Source organism: Drosophila gunungcola, unplaced genomic scaffold, assembly GCF_025200985.1.
Source record: "Drosophila gunungcola strain Sukarami unplaced genomic scaffold, Dgunungcola_SK_2 000077F, whole genome shotgun sequence".
Lineage (NCBI taxonomy): Eukaryota > Metazoa > Arthropoda > Insecta > Diptera > Drosophilidae > Drosophila > Drosophila gunungcola.
Window position 1 is genome coordinate 412,085 of NW_026453240.1, and position 16,589 is coordinate 428,673.

General features: G+C 40.7%; 2 protein-coding genes across 6 annotated transcripts; one reads left to right on the plus strand and one right to left on the minus strand.

Annotated features, from left to right (window-relative positions):
• Nucleotides 1-74: 74 nt before the first annotated feature.
• Nucleotides 75-4,699, minus strand: LOC128264731 (myb-like protein A). 5 transcript variants are annotated; one of them, XM_053000386.1, is made up of 3 exons: nt 2,774-3,284; nt 1,374-1,529; nt 75-1,277 (listed from the first exon to the last, which is right to left on the minus strand). In XM_053000386.1, the coding sequence occupies exon 3, from the start codon at nt 1,014-1,016 to the stop codon at nt 312-314; it is 705 nt and encodes a 234-aa protein (XP_052856346.1). In that variant the 5' UTR covers nt 1,017-1,277; nt 1,374-1,529; nt 2,774-3,284; the 3' UTR covers nt 75-311. The 5 variants fall into 5 exon arrangements, with proteins under 5 accessions (XP_052856346.1, XP_052856347.1, XP_052856344.1 ...); XM_053000387.1 differs by lacking the exons at nt 1,374-1,529; nt 2,774-3,284 and adding an exon at nt 4,549-4,699; XM_053000384.1 differs by lacking the exon at nt 2,774-3,284 and adding an exon at nt 4,549-4,699 and having other exon boundaries at nt 75-1,529.
• Nucleotides 4,700-13,119: 8,420 nt separating this feature from the next.
• Nucleotides 13,120-16,585, plus strand: LOC128264734 (transcription factor btd; the record flags this gene model as incomplete). The annotated part of the gene is given in 5 exon segments (XM_053000389.1): nt 13,120-14,306; nt 15,438-16,392; nt 16,395-16,457; nt 16,459-16,512; nt 16,514-16,585. Coding segments are annotated over 5 exon segments (1,902 nt in total), but the record flags the coding sequence as incomplete, so codon positions are not given.
• Between the last annotated feature and the right edge of the window lie 4 nt (nt 16,586-16,589).

The window sequence follows — 16,589 nt, forward strand, 5'->3', positions numbered from 1 at the left end:
TTCGTCAGTAGTTCTTCCTGTTTTTTTGGTTGTTTCACGTTTTCTTTTTATATGTAAGAGTTTTCTTCTGTCTCTTCTTTTTTTTTTTTTTCTTGGAGCTCCGACAACGTTGAAGTTCGGTAGAGTTCTGATTTTTGTCAAGGGAGCGGAGCTGTGCTTCTTGATTTGTTCTTTGACAGTTGTTGCACAGGTTGCCAAAAGATTTCAGTTTTAGTGTTTGGTAGTGTTTTTTAGTTACGATACTTTTTCAGTTTTGGACACTTTTGCAACACACGCACGCACATACAACACTACACACAAAAATGAGGCACTCAAAAGGCGTGACTGGCGAGGATTGGGATTTGGTATTGGTATTGGTATTGGTATTGGTGTTGGTTAAGGATATTGATGGAGGCTGTTGCTGAGGTGGTCGTTGTTGTTAAGGATTTTGTTGTTCTGCTGGTGCTGGTGCTTTTGCTGCTGCTTGTGCTGCTGCTGGTGCTGCTGTTACTGATCAGTAGTGGTTGCCGCTGCAACGACAGCAACAACGTCGGCGGCGCTATCGTCACCGCAACGACGCCTGGTGGACACCACGTCGTCGTCGTTGTCGCTCGGGCTTTGGATCCTCCTGCTTCTGCTCCTGCTCCTGCTGCACCCCCTTCTTCTCCTCCTTCCGCTTCCGCTTCCGCTGATCCTGGAGGACCGCGCAGCCACCACCGCCTCCTCGTTGCGGCGCCGTTGAGATCGTTGTCGTTGTCGCCGCCACTGGCGCTTTGGCCAGCAGACAACTCCTCCCGCTCCCGCTTCCTCAGCTGCTGCTGCTGCTGCTCCTCCTGCTCCTTGACCTGTACCGCTTCCGGTTCGAATGCTTCCTCTTCCTTGTGCTTCTTTAGCTGCAATTTGTTGTTGCTGCTGCTTTTGTTGTTGTTATTGCTGCTGCTGCTGCTGCTGCTGTTGTTGCTGCTGCTGCCGTCGTTGTTCTTGTTGTTGTTGTTGCAATTGTTGTTTGTCGAACAGCAGCAGACACACGCGTGCATTTTGTGTTGTTGGGCCCCAAAAAACACCAAAAGTTGACCTTGGCTGGGCGGGGGGCTGTGTTTGTTGCTGTTTGTTGTTAGCTTGTTTGTTTGTTGTTGCCTGCCTGCCTCCACTGAGCGAAAATTAACGGTTGTTGTTCGCCTCTCGCACTCTCTTCTTCTTCTTCTCTCCTCTTTTTCTATCCGCCTTTTTCCGCTATCTTACATCTTTTCAGTGATTTGTTTTTTTTGGCGGCTTTTTTTCGGCTCCACTTTTCTTTTCTATATATATTTTATTATATATTATTTGTTATTATTATTTATTTTTCTTATGCACTTGATACGGTTTTCGTTTACAATAAAAAAAAAGCAATTCACATTGTTGGCTGTTGTTGTTGTTGTTGGGTTTGTTGTGTTACGGTTGTTTTTGTTTTTGTTGCTGGCTCTGCTGCTGCTGTTGTTGTTGTTGCTGATGTCGATGTTGATGCTGCCGCTGCTACTGCCGCCGTTTGCCGCTCTAACATTGCACATAAACTGTAACGCACAAAATAAAATGCTTGCCTATTAGATTTATTGAACACACGGAGGAATCGAAAGCAATATTTATTTATTTTTTGAGTCGCGCGCGAGTGTCCAGCGAAAACGAAGGGGAAAAGGAAAACGGGAAACTAAACTAAACGAAACGAAACGAGACGAAAGGGGCGAAAAGGGAACGAGAATGTACTTTTCTCTCTCTGAGCTCTTGTCTCGCAATTTTATTCGGCAAATTCTACGCGCTGTACTCGCTGCAGACGTGTGGACGTGTGTGTTGGTCTCTCGCTCTTTTGGCGCACACCACGAAAATGAAAATAATATAATTTATTTTGCCGCCAGGCCCCGAAACAAGTGCCGTTGCTGGTTAAATTATGTTAAAAAAAATATGGGAGCTGTGGAGCTCACTGAAAATTAAAAGGGGGGAAATGTCCCTTAAGAACCGAAAAACAAAGCAAGAGCCCTTAAAAAAATATGCAGAAATGCCAGCCGGTTAAGCCTATTGCTTAGCGCACAATTTACATTTAAATGGCCGAAAAAGTGGCCGTATTTTGGTTTTGCTTCCGCATTCGAGCGGCCATCATATGAAATTAAATTTGTTGGGGCTGGCGAGTGGCGAGTGGGGAGCGAGCGGGATGACACTAGTAGTGGGGCTGCTGGCTGACACAAAAGCTTTCACACACACACACATTTAGAGTTTGGGGCGCGCGTACAGAGATTCTCACAGCGACGCCAACGTTTTCACCACACAGTTACACACACGCACGCAGACCAACGAGACCGTGGAAGAGCGAATACACGACCACGAGAGAGAGAGAGAAAGCGTGCGTTGGTATTGGTGACGAGCGGCGCAACGCATTGGTGTGCATACACACACGACGGGTAAGCGGCAGCGAGTGCGAGGAGCATTGGAAAAAGAAAGAAAAACAGACGACAGAAATATATTCCATTTTTTTTCTGTGTTCGCTCGTCGTTTTCGTTTCGTTTTCTTCTTCACGTCGTTTCAAAGTTTCTATTGCAGAAATTTTTTGTGTTGTCTCCGCCGCAGCGTTTTTCATTTTTCCCGGCCCGCACAAAAATCGCAAAATTCAATGATGCAAATCCGAAATTCGAGAAAATGCTGCAGAAAATTTGAAAAAATTTCCGGCCCAATTTCGGCCCGGTTTCGAATTTTCACAACACCTCCGATTGCCACGCACTAAATTTCTAAATATTCTTTGCAATTTTACCGATTTTTGATTTCGTACCAAATATTTTTCACATTTTCCGGCGATTTTAGAAAAATCCCACAAACTTTTTCGCAACACTAAAACAAAAAAATTTCAGTCCGCTTGTGTTAATCGTTCTCCGAGCCCAAATGTTTTTGCTTCAGTGTGACCGTTTTGAAACCGTCGAACAAACGGCAAAGGCCTCAAATCGCCGTTTGTCGTTTTGTTTAGTTCGTTCGTTCATTCGCCGCTCTCGTTGCTCTCGCGACCTGTTAGCCCGCTGTTATGGCTGAAAATGCCATACAAATGCCGCTGTTACCAAGCTGTAGTCGCCGTAACAGCTGTTAGCCGCTCACGCCACGCGCTCTGGCGAGAGCCGACTCGCACACACAGGCACACATATGGCGCGCCAGATAACGAAGCAGCGAGTCCAGAGATGAGCACTACTCACCGGTGACAAGCTCGCAGATATTTTTATTTGGCGGCAATCACAGATTGGGTCACGAAAATATTGCACACAAGACAAAGGAGAAAACAAAAAGTTGCACAAGTTAAAGAAAAAGGGCTAGAAAGAACTTAAGTTGTTGGAGAATGGATTTTACAACTCTCCTTTACTTTCCACAATTAAAATGTTCGTAAAATGGAAAGAATAAGTTTTGTGTTCTTGCTTTTTTCTAATTTTAGCTGCCATATGAACTCCAAATGCATTAAATTAAGTTTTAAATTAAATGTTTTTCAATATATATATTTTTTTAAATTAAGTGGTGTTGATTTATTTTCCGCAATGTCTTTTAGAAACTAAATTCAAAATTTCAAAAATATAATTTCCCCTACTTCTTATAAAATTGTGGATTGGGGCCAACTATGTTTATTGTCGTATATAGATAATTAACAATTTTCTATATTGGTAAATTTATTGTTTATTTGTGATTTTAAATTCCTATTGATGTTTTTAAAACGATTAACTAAAACAATAAATTCCAATTTACAAACCAAATCAAATGCAATACAGACATCCACAATCAGTGATGTAAGCATGTAGTGAGCAAAACATTTTCTTTTCCAAAAATATATCCATACATCCTCTAAAAAATCAAGATTTATGTCCATTATTTTCTAGTGATTATATTCTCAATAGAAAAAATTAAGTAACGACATTCACAGGGGGCAAATAATCGAGTCACTGGACTTGCGCATATCTGGTGGGTTCAGTGTGAGCGTGTCGCCGCGAGAGACAATGAGAGCGAGAGAGCCGAGAAATCAACCGCCGCAGGATAACACTATCGTCGTCCTTGTCCGACGAACCGGTGGCCATGCAAACAACGCACAGAACAAATTAATTTTCAAATTGTTCAATAAATGCCCCACAAGCTGCCTATTTTCCCCCAGAATTTCGTTGTTTTGTGGTTGACCTTCCGTAAACTTTCGAGCACTTTTTCGATTTTCGCGCGCTGTCCATTGGAGCGTATTTATTTACAATTTTTTTTTTTTGTTAGCGGCCGCCGTTGTTTGTTGCACATACACAGCACACACACAAACGCTTGCACTCTGGCACACTGACGAACTCACACCGACACGTTGTCACCGAAACGAGCGAGATGGCAGTTTGGTTATACAGCGATCGAAGCGTGGGTGCAAGCAGGATGGCACGACTGGGACTCGAACGAGACGGGTCAGCGAGTGCCTCTTTTGCGATTGGGAATAAATGCCCGACTTTTACACTAGATGTGCTGGTTATTATTTAATTATGCTATTTTTCCCGGGACATTGGCAATCGACGGCATTTAGTTTGCCTCAAAACACGCCATACAAACCGATTAATCCGACGATGTCACTTCTGCGCCTCGCGTGTACAATTTGCGCCAATTTCCCCCCTTTTCTCTCTTTTTTTTCAGCCCTCTCTTCCTCTTCTTCTTCCAAGCATTCGTCTGCGACGCAGCGCTGCCGCTCTAACTAATTTTTAGCTAGACATTAATATAGCTATTATATTCGGTTTTTATTGTAAGCTTATTATTATTATTATTATTTAGTTAGAAATATCCCATATTGTAGTGAAATATTAAAATAAGATATTCGAAGTTTTGCTGTCGTAATGAAACAGTTCAAAATGTTCCAATAATTGCGGTTGAAACTGGCAATAGGTTAAGAAATTTTCCTTCATAAGGAAACAATTCGTATAATTTAAAGTAATTCATCAATAAGCAAACTAAAATTTTTAATACAACATAAAAGTTTTTATTTGTATCGTAAGAATAAGGCCGAACAAATAAATGTATTTATATTTTGTTTCTAAAACAAATTTTGTCTAATTTTTAATTTATTTTGTTCAGGTTCTACGAAAACTTTCTGTAAACTATACAAGGCAAATTTTTGGGCCGTTAACCAACAAAAATGTTTAGCTTTTGAGACAAATCAGTTTTTGTTAAGCAAGGAATGCAGTAAGCATCGTTAAAAAACTATACCTTTTTTAGTTGAAACAAAATAAATGATAATTTATATCTGAAAATCGATTTTAACCGAATAACTAAAGACACAATGGTTTGGAATTCAACTAACGATCTAGCAAAGTTTTCAACCACCATGGCGCTTTTACAGTGTATGTAAAATTCATGTAAAAGTTGAAAAGTGGCGCCTCCTCTTGGCGTTTTATGAAAATAGTATGGCCAAAATTAGTGGCTAGATGTCGCTTTTAATAATTTAAAAAAGGTAAAACAGTTTATTAAGTATATTTAATTTAATTAAAAGAAATTGAAGAATTATCCATTTGGCTTTTATTCAATTTTAAACTGTGTTTGTAAAAAATACACAAAATTAAATTTTAATTCAAATTTATTGTTGCACTTATCAGAGAACCAAAATTGGTCAACAATAGGGTTTTATACATTTTAGAAGCCCAATTAGCTCAATAATATTAATAAGAAATTATAAAAAAAATTGTTAAAATATTTCAAATCTTCATTATTGCAAAATTTCATGACACTATATTTTATAATTAATATAGACTTAAATTGTCGAATTTTATTTTGATTTTGTAAATATTTTTATTTTCACCTGCTCAGGTCGTATGTTCCGTTTAAATCCTCTTTGTTTATTTTCATTTTAAATGTGCTAACTATTATTTCGTTACATAAATATTAAAGAAAATCTAATTTCCAGCTAAAGACTCCGCTTATTGAAGAATAAATAAATATTTTTGTTTTGAAATCCTTTCAAATCTCCTATATTTTTCCGTTTTAAATATGTTAACTACTATTTCATAATATTAATATCAAATCAAATTGAAATGGAATTGTTACCGACTCCGTTTTATTGGCTCGTTTTTTTGCTTTAAATCTCCCTTGTTTTTTCGTTTTCAATATGTTAACTTTTATTTTGCAACATTAATATTAAGACTCCGTTTTATTGGAGAATAATAAGCATTTTTGATTTCCACTTGCACGGCTCGTCTTCATTTTTCCCTTTGAACCTGTTGTGCCACCGGCTGAAACAAAAAGCCGAAGGAGCAAAAGGACAAAGGACCAGCGGCAGGTTCTAAGGACTCAAAAGAACAGCGACTCGCAATTTGGAAGCGGACCAATTAGTTGTCCTTTGTCCTGGCACCTTTGTCGCCTGCATTTCGCAAACACACGGCGAAATCACATCGATTTTTCCCATGGCCCATAACCCATACCCCATGGCCTTTGCTCAGTTATTGCCACTGTTTCAGGGGCCAAGGAGTCCTGTTTCGGGGTCGAGGATCCTTTCTTGTTATACTTTTTTTTCGTATTTTTTTTGTGGGCCATGGAAGGAGCGCAGCGGGGCGTGCGGTGCGAAGATCAGAGGAGCGGACCGCCGCGGGGCGCCCTCAACTGATGATCATTTCGACACCCCATTTGAGCGGCTGCCCGGCGGCTTCTTCTCTTCTCCACTCTCCAGCTCCTGTTCTCAATGCACTGCGAGAAATGTTTGACAAACTATAGAGCGTATTTTGAATCGAAGCTGAAGCAAAGAATACATATTAAACTTTAATACAACACGTTATTTTCAATTAAACAAAATACACTTGGAAAAAAAAAGAAATGTTAAACCAACATCCTAATATTGAAACTCTACTATTTATTTTGGGCCATTAAATATTATTTAAACAATTCATCTAGTAAAAGAACCGTTTATTTTGTATTACTTTTTTGGTTGTGCTATTACATTACATTAAAAAAAAAAACCTTAAATTTCATTTCAAATCCTGTTGTCGACAATTCTTTCACATTTTATTTAGGTATTTCTTTAAGGCATACTTAACGTTTTTAAGAAGGTTTTTTTCTGGAGTTCTTTTTTTTAGTTATTTGGCTAACACAATCAGGTTTCCAAAGCTTTTACATTAACTTTTCGGTAGCCATATTTTTGATGAGTGTAGCAGACAAGTGCCTCGAGCTCGGACATCCAGAGATTTTTGTTGAGCTCGGGGCCAAGTGAATTCCCGGGAAGTGTTAGAATCCCCTTGTTTCGGCACTCTTTCTTCGCTCCCTCGCTGCCTCGCTGCCTCGCTCCTTCTCTTTCTACCCCTATTTAGGGGCTGTAAATTGATGCTGTTGACATTTTTAGTGCAAAACGGTCCCCGAGGAGATCTCTAATATCTTGTTCGCGGTTCCCCCATCCAACTTCGACACACGCTTCGTCGTAAAAGAAAAGAAAAAACCAAAGAAACACAAAAAGAAAAAAAACAGAAAATAACACACACACATGTGGAAGGGTAGTATTTATTATTGAAATTAAAATTTATTGTTTTATGCTATTGTTTTGCTGTGTGTGTGTGTTTTTTTTGCATCGTTGCCGCTTGATTAGAGAATTCCCTGGAAGTCCAAAGATCCCGATTTCGATTTCGATTCCGATCTCGATCTCGATCTCGATCTCGGGAGATGGCCACAAGTGCGCCCACGAAAAGGTCAAAGGGGGCGTGGCATGACCTTGCGATGCGGCCTGCGGATTGCGCAATCTGTCGTCAAACAGCCGTGCAAGTTGGCTAAATCGAGTTGAAAGGCGTACTTACTTTATATGAATATACAGCTGCGGTTAAAAAAATAGGCAAAGAAAGAATATTCTTTTATATTTGTCATAATGGAAATTGTTATTTAAACCCTTTAGCTTACAGTATTTACCTAATGAAAACATAACAGCATTTGCAACAGTATCGTCAATACTATTTCCGTAAGCTGAAAAGCTACTATTATTTTGACCTCAACTGTATGCCTAGCCAGAAGAGTGAAGAAAAAATGGGGGGCGTTGCCTGGCTCTGCTCAGATGAATTTCTTTGCCAGCTGTTGCATCTCGTGGATAATAAGCAGCAAAAACCAGCAGCAGCAGTCGTAACTCCATAAATTCCACATTATATAATTTTCAAACTTTTGGCAATGACATATCTTAAAACGAAAATAGAAAGACAGGAGTAAGATACTCAGTTGCCATTTAAACAACTTGAAAGAATATAATACCTATTTAAAAGATCTAAAATATTATATATAAATATTTATTTAATAAAGTTGATAAGGCACAATTGTCTAAATGTTTTGTTAAATGTCATTAAACGAAAAATAAAATTTTAAATATGTATTTTCTTTAAAAAAGTGTATAAACGAATGAAATCAGGGGTATGATTTTTGCATTCAAGGGTTTATCTGTTTTAATTGGGTGATTGATGAAAAAAACCTTTAGAAAATACAAAAATAAAATAGTGGCATTACAAAACTTACTAACAATAGTTCAGCATGAAAAGAAAAACGACTTTTGCGAAAGTCAGAGATTGTTCAAAAGTCAAAGATAGTTAGCGATACGTAGATGGGTAGATGTTCAGCAACAAGGAAAGATATACAAAGTCAATTGGCGAGAAAACCCCGGAGATTAATCTAATCTCCGGCGTAGAACGAAGCGAAGAGGCTAGAAAGGCCAAAATATTTGCAGACAGTGAAAGGATTTAGATGCGAAAATCCCCATAAATCCAATTAACACAAATCTGCATAACGGGTTAAGGTTGCCAGGCCAGCGCTCCAGGGTTAAAGGATTATGGGTCTACTGCGCACCCGAAAATTTCAATTGAAGTTTCTTTGGCACTACCTGGATATATAACCAACAACATTCTACCCCGATATCTGGCCTCTCGCTCGGATTACCGCAGACGATCCCTTGACTTTTCCTGCTAAGCGATCGTAAAACGTGGATTATGCATTTATGGCACCCCGCGCAGCCACCCACTCGCCTTCCCAACCAAAAGGGTGCGGTTTAATCCGAGACCACCAAAAACCGATGGGAGAGCCATATAGATGCACTCGAAAAAAATATGAACATGTTCTCAAATCTATTTTAAATTATGGGCAGACAAATTGGTCTACAATATTTCAATTAGCTTGTTAGTTTTATAAGCCAACTTCTATCAACAGTTTCTGATTGATTTATAAAATCCTTAAAAAAGGTTGGGAATTATAGTCCCAAAACAGTTTGTAAAAGCAACGCATCGATTAAAAGTGGTTTCAGTCCATGTATAACTAACTAAATTAAATATAATTGTTTATAGCCGCACAAGCATAAACCTTACATAAAGACAATTAAGTAATAAATCTAGTAATTTCTATTTATCTTCATTGTTTTTTGCTGAGTGTAGAAGACCAGAAGATGTCGCATTAATCTGCGAAGAGGAAAGCGATCAGGATTGAGAATCAATAATTACGATTCAGGCGTAACCGAGTCGGGGGCTAGGTAGCAAAACAAAACGGGGTAATCCACATTTCGGGTTCGTCCACTTCCAGGATTAGAGTCGATCCAGCGAGAAATCCCGCGGATGAGGAGCTTTGATGCGACGAAGTCAAAACTTTTCCAGCTTAACCCCAGCTTAGCCATCCGCGATTTCCACTTTTCTACCTGAAATTTCGATTTCGCACTGAAATCCGCCTTGTTTGGTGGGCTCGTCGCGGCTAATCAATTGATTATCACAACGGATCGAAACGGATCGGATCTATTTCGATCTATTTTGGGGACTGAAGGCTTGAAAGCAGGATTGAAGTGCTATCTGGAGTCATTTCCCGAAAATAGATTAGTATGCATTTTGCACAATATTTTGACAGATTTACACATATCCAGGAGATTTACAGATCACATTCTCCCATTTCAAAGCAATCTTAAATGCGATTTTTAAGAATATCTTGAATATCACTTCATTAGAAAGTGTTTTCTTTAGAAATAACGTTTTTATATTACACTAGGTTTGAGATCATAATGGAAAATATATAAGTATTCATTTTGCATAGTATTTTGAGAAGATTTTTAGATCACTTCTTTTAATTTCAAAGCCATTTTAAATTTGATTAAGTGCTTTCATAGTGTTATCTTGAAAATTACTTCATTAAAACGTGTTTTTTTTTCGAAATATATTTGAGATATATTCGACAATATAAGATAGATTTACAGATATCAATAGCAATCTTAAATCTGATTAAGTGAGTATATTATGGACAATTATTTCATTAAAAAACGATTATTTTTTAGAAGTAGAGTTTTTAAAGTATGAAAGTTGAAATGAGATCCTATGAGATCCTTCTTTTTGTAGAGTATTAGTGCTAATTTAAATAATTTAAATATTTATCAAAAATACAATACAAATCTTTAAAGTGTGCCCAAAGTTCTGAAAGTCTGTAATTATTTATTTTCCACCCAAATCAGAACGCCTTTTCACAGCTCGCCATTCCTCCCAAAGCGATTTTCCTACCTCACTTGACCTAGTGGTACAAAAAAGTGGGCGTGCTGGCTGGTGGGCGGCGGCAAGTAGATAGGGACAGTAGGAACTTTCCATGCCGGGTTTGCTGCCGACTTTTTTGCTAATTGATTATGCGGCGACGTTGTGGCCCAAGGACAAGAACAGAAACAAGAACAGAAACAAGAACAGAAACAAGAACAAGAAAGGGAATAAGAACAAAAGCAAGGACAAGGACTCAGAGAAAAGGGCCGAGGGGAGTATATGGATATTCCCGAAAGGAGGTGGGCCAGGGGGTGGAGGGGCTGGGCAGACGGTCTTCAAGTCTAGTTGACTTCAGCATTGTCATAAATCTTCGGCGGGCAGGAAGAATGGCGGGGCAAGGAGGAGACTGCTGGCTCCTTGTTGTTGCTCCGGTTTGCCTCAATATAATTGTATCTTCCGTTTCATTACATGTTGCCCAGAAGTCCCAGTCGCCTACACAGTACAGCCCAAGTTCGGGTATATAGGTTCGAACATATTTGGTTTTATTTAAGCAAAAATATGATTAAGCTTATACTTACAAATAATAAATATTTTTACCTTGAGAACCCACAAGAAATCTATATCACGAAAAATATATCACATCCTTATCTTTACAACCCCATATTTACTTGATAATTATTTTAAAAGAGATTTTTATAAAAATCGAATCATGTTTAGAGGATTTTTGATAGTTAAGAGAAGAAAGCAATGTCTGAAAAACCTATAAAACCAAACAATACCATCTAATCATTATTTTATGGCTTACCAAAATTTGTATCAATTTGTTAAAAGCTGATTCTAGAGAATCCCTGATAATTCTACTGATTTTGCTATATTTCTATTGTATAATGCCATTTTCCGCTGTTATTCTGATGTTATGGCATTTTATATTAGTTTATAAGTAGATCTTAACATTGCCTATTGGCATACCAACTTCCATAGTACAAACAGTGGGTATTATCCAAAGAACCCCGCAATTGAAGTCCACTTGAAACATCAGAGGGTAACTAGAAAGTCGATATGCCTTTTTAAAGGGCTCGATTCGTTTTGGGAGTCATCATTATCTTTTCACAGCAGCAGCAAATCGTAAAATTTGTGGCCCGGGCCCACGTTGCGTATGCGTAATAAAAAAGACGCCGCATAATAAAAAGGGAGCGACAACAACAACAACAACAACAAAAACAATTGTGATTAATATGCGGCACACAATCATGCACACACACACACACACACGCTATCATGTGCGAGCGAGAGAGCGAAAGAGAGAGAGAGCTGCTGTCTCCCTCTTTTGTGGTGGTGTTTGGTCAACGCCCCTTTAAATACAGTTATTTCATTGGGCCGCGACCACAAATTTATTAGTTTTTATTGTTATTGTATTGATATTTGAATTATGCCCGCTCCCCTTCTTCTTCTTCTGCCACTTCTTCTTCTTCTTTTTCTTCTTCTGGGTTCTCGGGAGTATAATGAAAAATTAAATGCCATTAAACAGAAATTTTAATTTAATTAAAATGATGAGCCATGCTTTTTTCTGTCTGCTTACTTTCGTCGAAACAAATTGAAGTACGTGCAATGGTGGGGGCCGAAATGGGTTAAGGGATAATGGATAATGGGAATTTAAGCAGATATTCTTCTTTATAATGAAGGTAGGTACTAGAAATGTGTAAGAAGTGGAGTAATTTATGGCCATCCAGAATTGAGGGGGCAAAAATGGGAAAGTACATTGTAATATGTGAAAATGTGAATTGTGTATAAAGAATGATTGAATAAGATAGTCCATTACGTAATTAAACAATCTTAAATAAATGGTAATGCACGAAGATTTTAAGGTTGCCAATTTTGGGAAATTACATTTTCAATAACTGTTAAACAAACATTTTTTCTCTTGGTATTAAAATTTTTTTTAAATTTTAAGAATTGCTAATTCAAATTTATAATTTTGGAATTGAAATGGAAAAAAACTGGAGATAATAGTTACTTTAAGACAGATGATCTTGAGGATTAAATGCTGAATGAATTTCGATTAAAGGTAAACCAAATTTTTGAATTAAAGTTTAAGTTTGACCACAGGTACAACAACAAGTACAACAACAGCGACAAGGAGCAATATGAGCTCCAACAACAACAGCTAAGAAGAAAAACACCAAAGGATAACAACAACAACAACAAGAACAAACACTAAAGGCATGCTCACCCAATTGCTTTGACACACAAACCCACACATAGAAATTAAAACAAAACGCCTGCGGCAGCAGAAGCAAAAGCAACAATAGGTAAAGAGAGCATAACTCTTGGGAGAGAGCGGGAGAGCAGGATGGTGGTGGAACAGAGGAGCTCCCATTGCCGGCCATAGAGTGCGAGTAAGATCAAGCTAGTTGCCCCGAAGGCACCGTTTTGTGGCCCAAAACAACCACCATGTCTGCCCGAGAGCAAAAGAGAGTGGGAGAGAGAGAGAGAGAGAGAGAGAGAGCGAGAGCGAGTGAGCAGCGGCACACGCACCCCAAGCTGGCCACACAGGCGTGAGGGCGAGATAGCAGCATTTCTGCTGCTCTGCCGCTGCCCTCTGCCCGCGCCGCTGCCCGCAGCCAGTGATTCGTTTTGTACGTTGTTAGACTCTCTCGCCGCGTTTTGGAATTCAGTCGGCAATCGTCGACGATAATTACCGGTGGTTGTATCACATCCCGCGCAGCAGCAGCAGCAGAAGCAGCAGCAGCAGACCGAGAAGACGCAGCAGAGAAGCCCGCTCGTTTTTCAATTCCATATATACGCACATCTATATATATTGATATATATATATATATATATAGGGAATATACATTGGCGAATTTTCGGTGGCCTTTAATTTGTTTGTGTTTTTCCGTGTTCACCGCGTGCATATGCAATTACGTGTGTGTGCCGGCCACAAAAGACTATAATTATAAAACTAAAGTGAAAAGCGTGCCATAATAAGTGCGAGAGCAATGTGCGAAAATTGCTAACGAACGCAGTAGCAGTAGCAACAAGAAGCAGCAAAAGCAGCAGCAGCAGCAGCAGCCAAAAAATTAAACCACATCACATTTACTACGAGCCTTTCAACATGATCGATGCGGCTTGCAATTACTTGAATCCCTATGCGCAACAGCATCAGGCGCAGCAGACGCAGCAGGCGCAACAGCAGCAGCAGCAGCAGCAACATCATCTGCACATGCAGCAGGCGCAACATCATCTCCACATGCCGCAGCAACAGACGCAACAGCAACAACACATGCAGCAACACTTGCCGCAGCAGCAACAGCAATCGCAGCAGCAGCAGCAATCGCAGCAGCAACACCATGATTTTCTCAGTGCCGCCGCCCTTTCCCACGCCCACGCCCACGCCCACTCCCTCTCTCTGTCCGGCTCCAGTTCCGGCTCCAGCTCCGGCAGTTCGCCCATGTACGGTTCCGGTTCCGGTTCCGGCAAGCCGGCAATGAAGCTGGAACTGCCATATCCGCATCCCTCCTCCACGGGCACCGCCTCGCCCAACTCCAGCATCCAGTCGGCGCCCTCATCCGCCTCCGTTTCGCCCAGCATCTTCCCCTCGCCCGCCCAATCCTTTGCCTCCATTTCGGCCAGCCCCTCCACGCCCACCTCGACGACCTTGGCGGCGGCGGCGGCGGCAGGCACGGGAACAGGAGCAGCGGGATCGCTATCGGGATCCTCATCCTCATCCGCCTCATCGCCCACTTCCACGGCCGCATCGGCGGCAGCAGCGGCGGCAGCAGCGGCAGCGGCAGCAGCGGACCTTGGAGCTGCAGCGGTCGCCAGTGCCGCCTACGGCTGGAATACCGCCTACTCCGGATTGGGGCCACCAAGGTAACTATCCATATCCAAAGTAGGGGTTACAGTGGGATCGGTAATAGACATCAGACTTTAGGAGGGGATCTTGGGATCATTGAAACTACAGGTCATAGTTCAAACTTCAAGATCCAAACCATCCAAAGAAAACAAAAATAAAGATGAATATAATCTAAAATATTTAAAATCAAACTAAATAAGGATCGTCCAAGGAATATAAACTTAAAGATCGAATCAAAGGATCATAAATAAAAAGTATTTATTAAAATGATCAAATTAAAGGTAAAAATATGAAGACTATGAAGATAGGATCACAAACGTATATTAAATACAGGTTACAGTTCAAACTTTATGATGAAATCGTCCATAGAAAACAAATATTAAGGCGGGAACAGTATATGAAATATATAAAATCATTAAACAAAAGGTCACAGCTAAAATCTTTAAATAGAATTATTCATAAAATACAAAGATTAAGACCGGATTATAGGATCATCTACGTCTAATTGAAGATTGATTAAAAATTATCATACAAATAAACTTAGGTACTGCAACATAAATATAGATCCCACATTCAGGCTGTTAATTAAATTATAGGTTAATTTGAATACAGCACAATTTATGGAATTTTTTTCAAGCCAATACCCAGGTTGACGTAAATAGTATAACATTTATTGCAAACTTTGTTATTACTTTCTAATCAAATGAAAGGTTTCAGCTTCAAATGATAGGGAAAAACGTGGTGATTAAAGCAATTAATTAACACATTTTAAACTGCTAATGATAGTTGGATTAAAATCTTTACGTACACAGAAGAAAAAAACATTTAAAATGGTTTATATTCGAGCTTTTAATTATTTAAAGCAATATAATTATTTTATTGTATTCTGTTTTATTTTATTCAATGCAATATTAACATTGTTCTGTAAATAGAGTGTTGATAAATATATTCAAAATATTGTATTATCTAACTATACCATAGCGAATACAATATTCAAAGTATTATGTTCTTATTTGGATGTATTCCAGTTGTAAACTATTCAATGCAATATTATAATTTTTTTGTAAATGGGATATTTTTTATATACCAAACTATATCTGATCAGTTAACTAATCATGTTTTTCCCCCGCTTTTTTTTTGCTTTCCAGAACTCAGTTCCCGTATGCGCAGTACGCCTCCGATTACTACGGCAATGCGGTGGGCATGTCCTCATCCGCCGCCTGGTTTTCGCACCAGGAGCGTCTGTACCAGCCGTGGAGCTCGCAGAGCTATCCGGGCTTCAACTTCGACGACATTGCCTTCCAGACGCAACTGCAGCGGCGATCCGTGCGCTGCACGTGCCCCAACTGCACGAACGAGATGAGCGGCCTGCCGCCGATTGTGGGTCCGGATGAGCGCGGACGCAAGCAGCACATTTGCCACATTCCCGGCTGCGAGCGCCTGTACGGTAAGGCCTCGCATCTGAAGACCCACCTGCGTTGGCACACCGGCGAGCGTCCGTTTCTGTGCCTCACCTGTGGCAAGCGATTCTCGCGATCCGATGAGCTGCAACGTCATGGCAGGACGCACACCAACTATCGACCCTATGCCTGCCCCATCTGCTCCAAGAAATTCTCGCGCAGCGATCATCTGAGCAAGCACAAGAAGACGCATTTCAAGGACAAGAAGAGCAAGAAGGCACTGGCCGCGGAGGCCAAGGAGCAGGCTGCGTCGGCGATAAAGCAGGAGAAGCGTGAGAAGAAGTCCCAGGGCAAACCCCTGACCCCGCCCGTGGAGTTTAAACAGGAGCAGTTGGAGAGCCCTCTGGTTAACTATGCACCCTATGCTAGCATCTACCAGGGTAGCAATGCCCTGCCAGCACCACCGCCGCCACTCTTCCAGCAGCAGACGCAAAACGGCCAGCAAATGGGGGCCACCAGCTACTCCGTGGAGCCCTGGAGCAGTCGCAGCCAAACACAACCAGCCACTACCTCAGCGAGTTCATCGTCCTCGGCCTCATCCTCCAGCGGCAGTTCACCCGCGGCACTGGCATCGACGACTGGCGGAGCAACTGCCTCCGCAGCGGCATCCTCGCCGGCTGCTTCCGCCACCGCCACCGCTTCCGCCACAGCCCTGGCCCACATCACTACGCCGCACTGGCCATGCAAAGTGAGTCGCAATTGGCGGCGGGAATATGGCCTGACCATGAGCGGATTGGCCAGCGGAGCTAGCCAGGATTCCAGCTTCCAGTTGTCACATGAAATCGGAATATGCGGCCAGCTATCCAGCTGACTTTGGAGCGGGCACGGCCAGCTATGGCT

Coding starts and splice junctions, on each gene's coding strand:
- LOC128264731 (XM_053000387.1), bottom strand. CDS start 1,016: ATGCACGCGTGTGTCTGCTGCTGTTCGACAAACAACAATTGCAACAAC.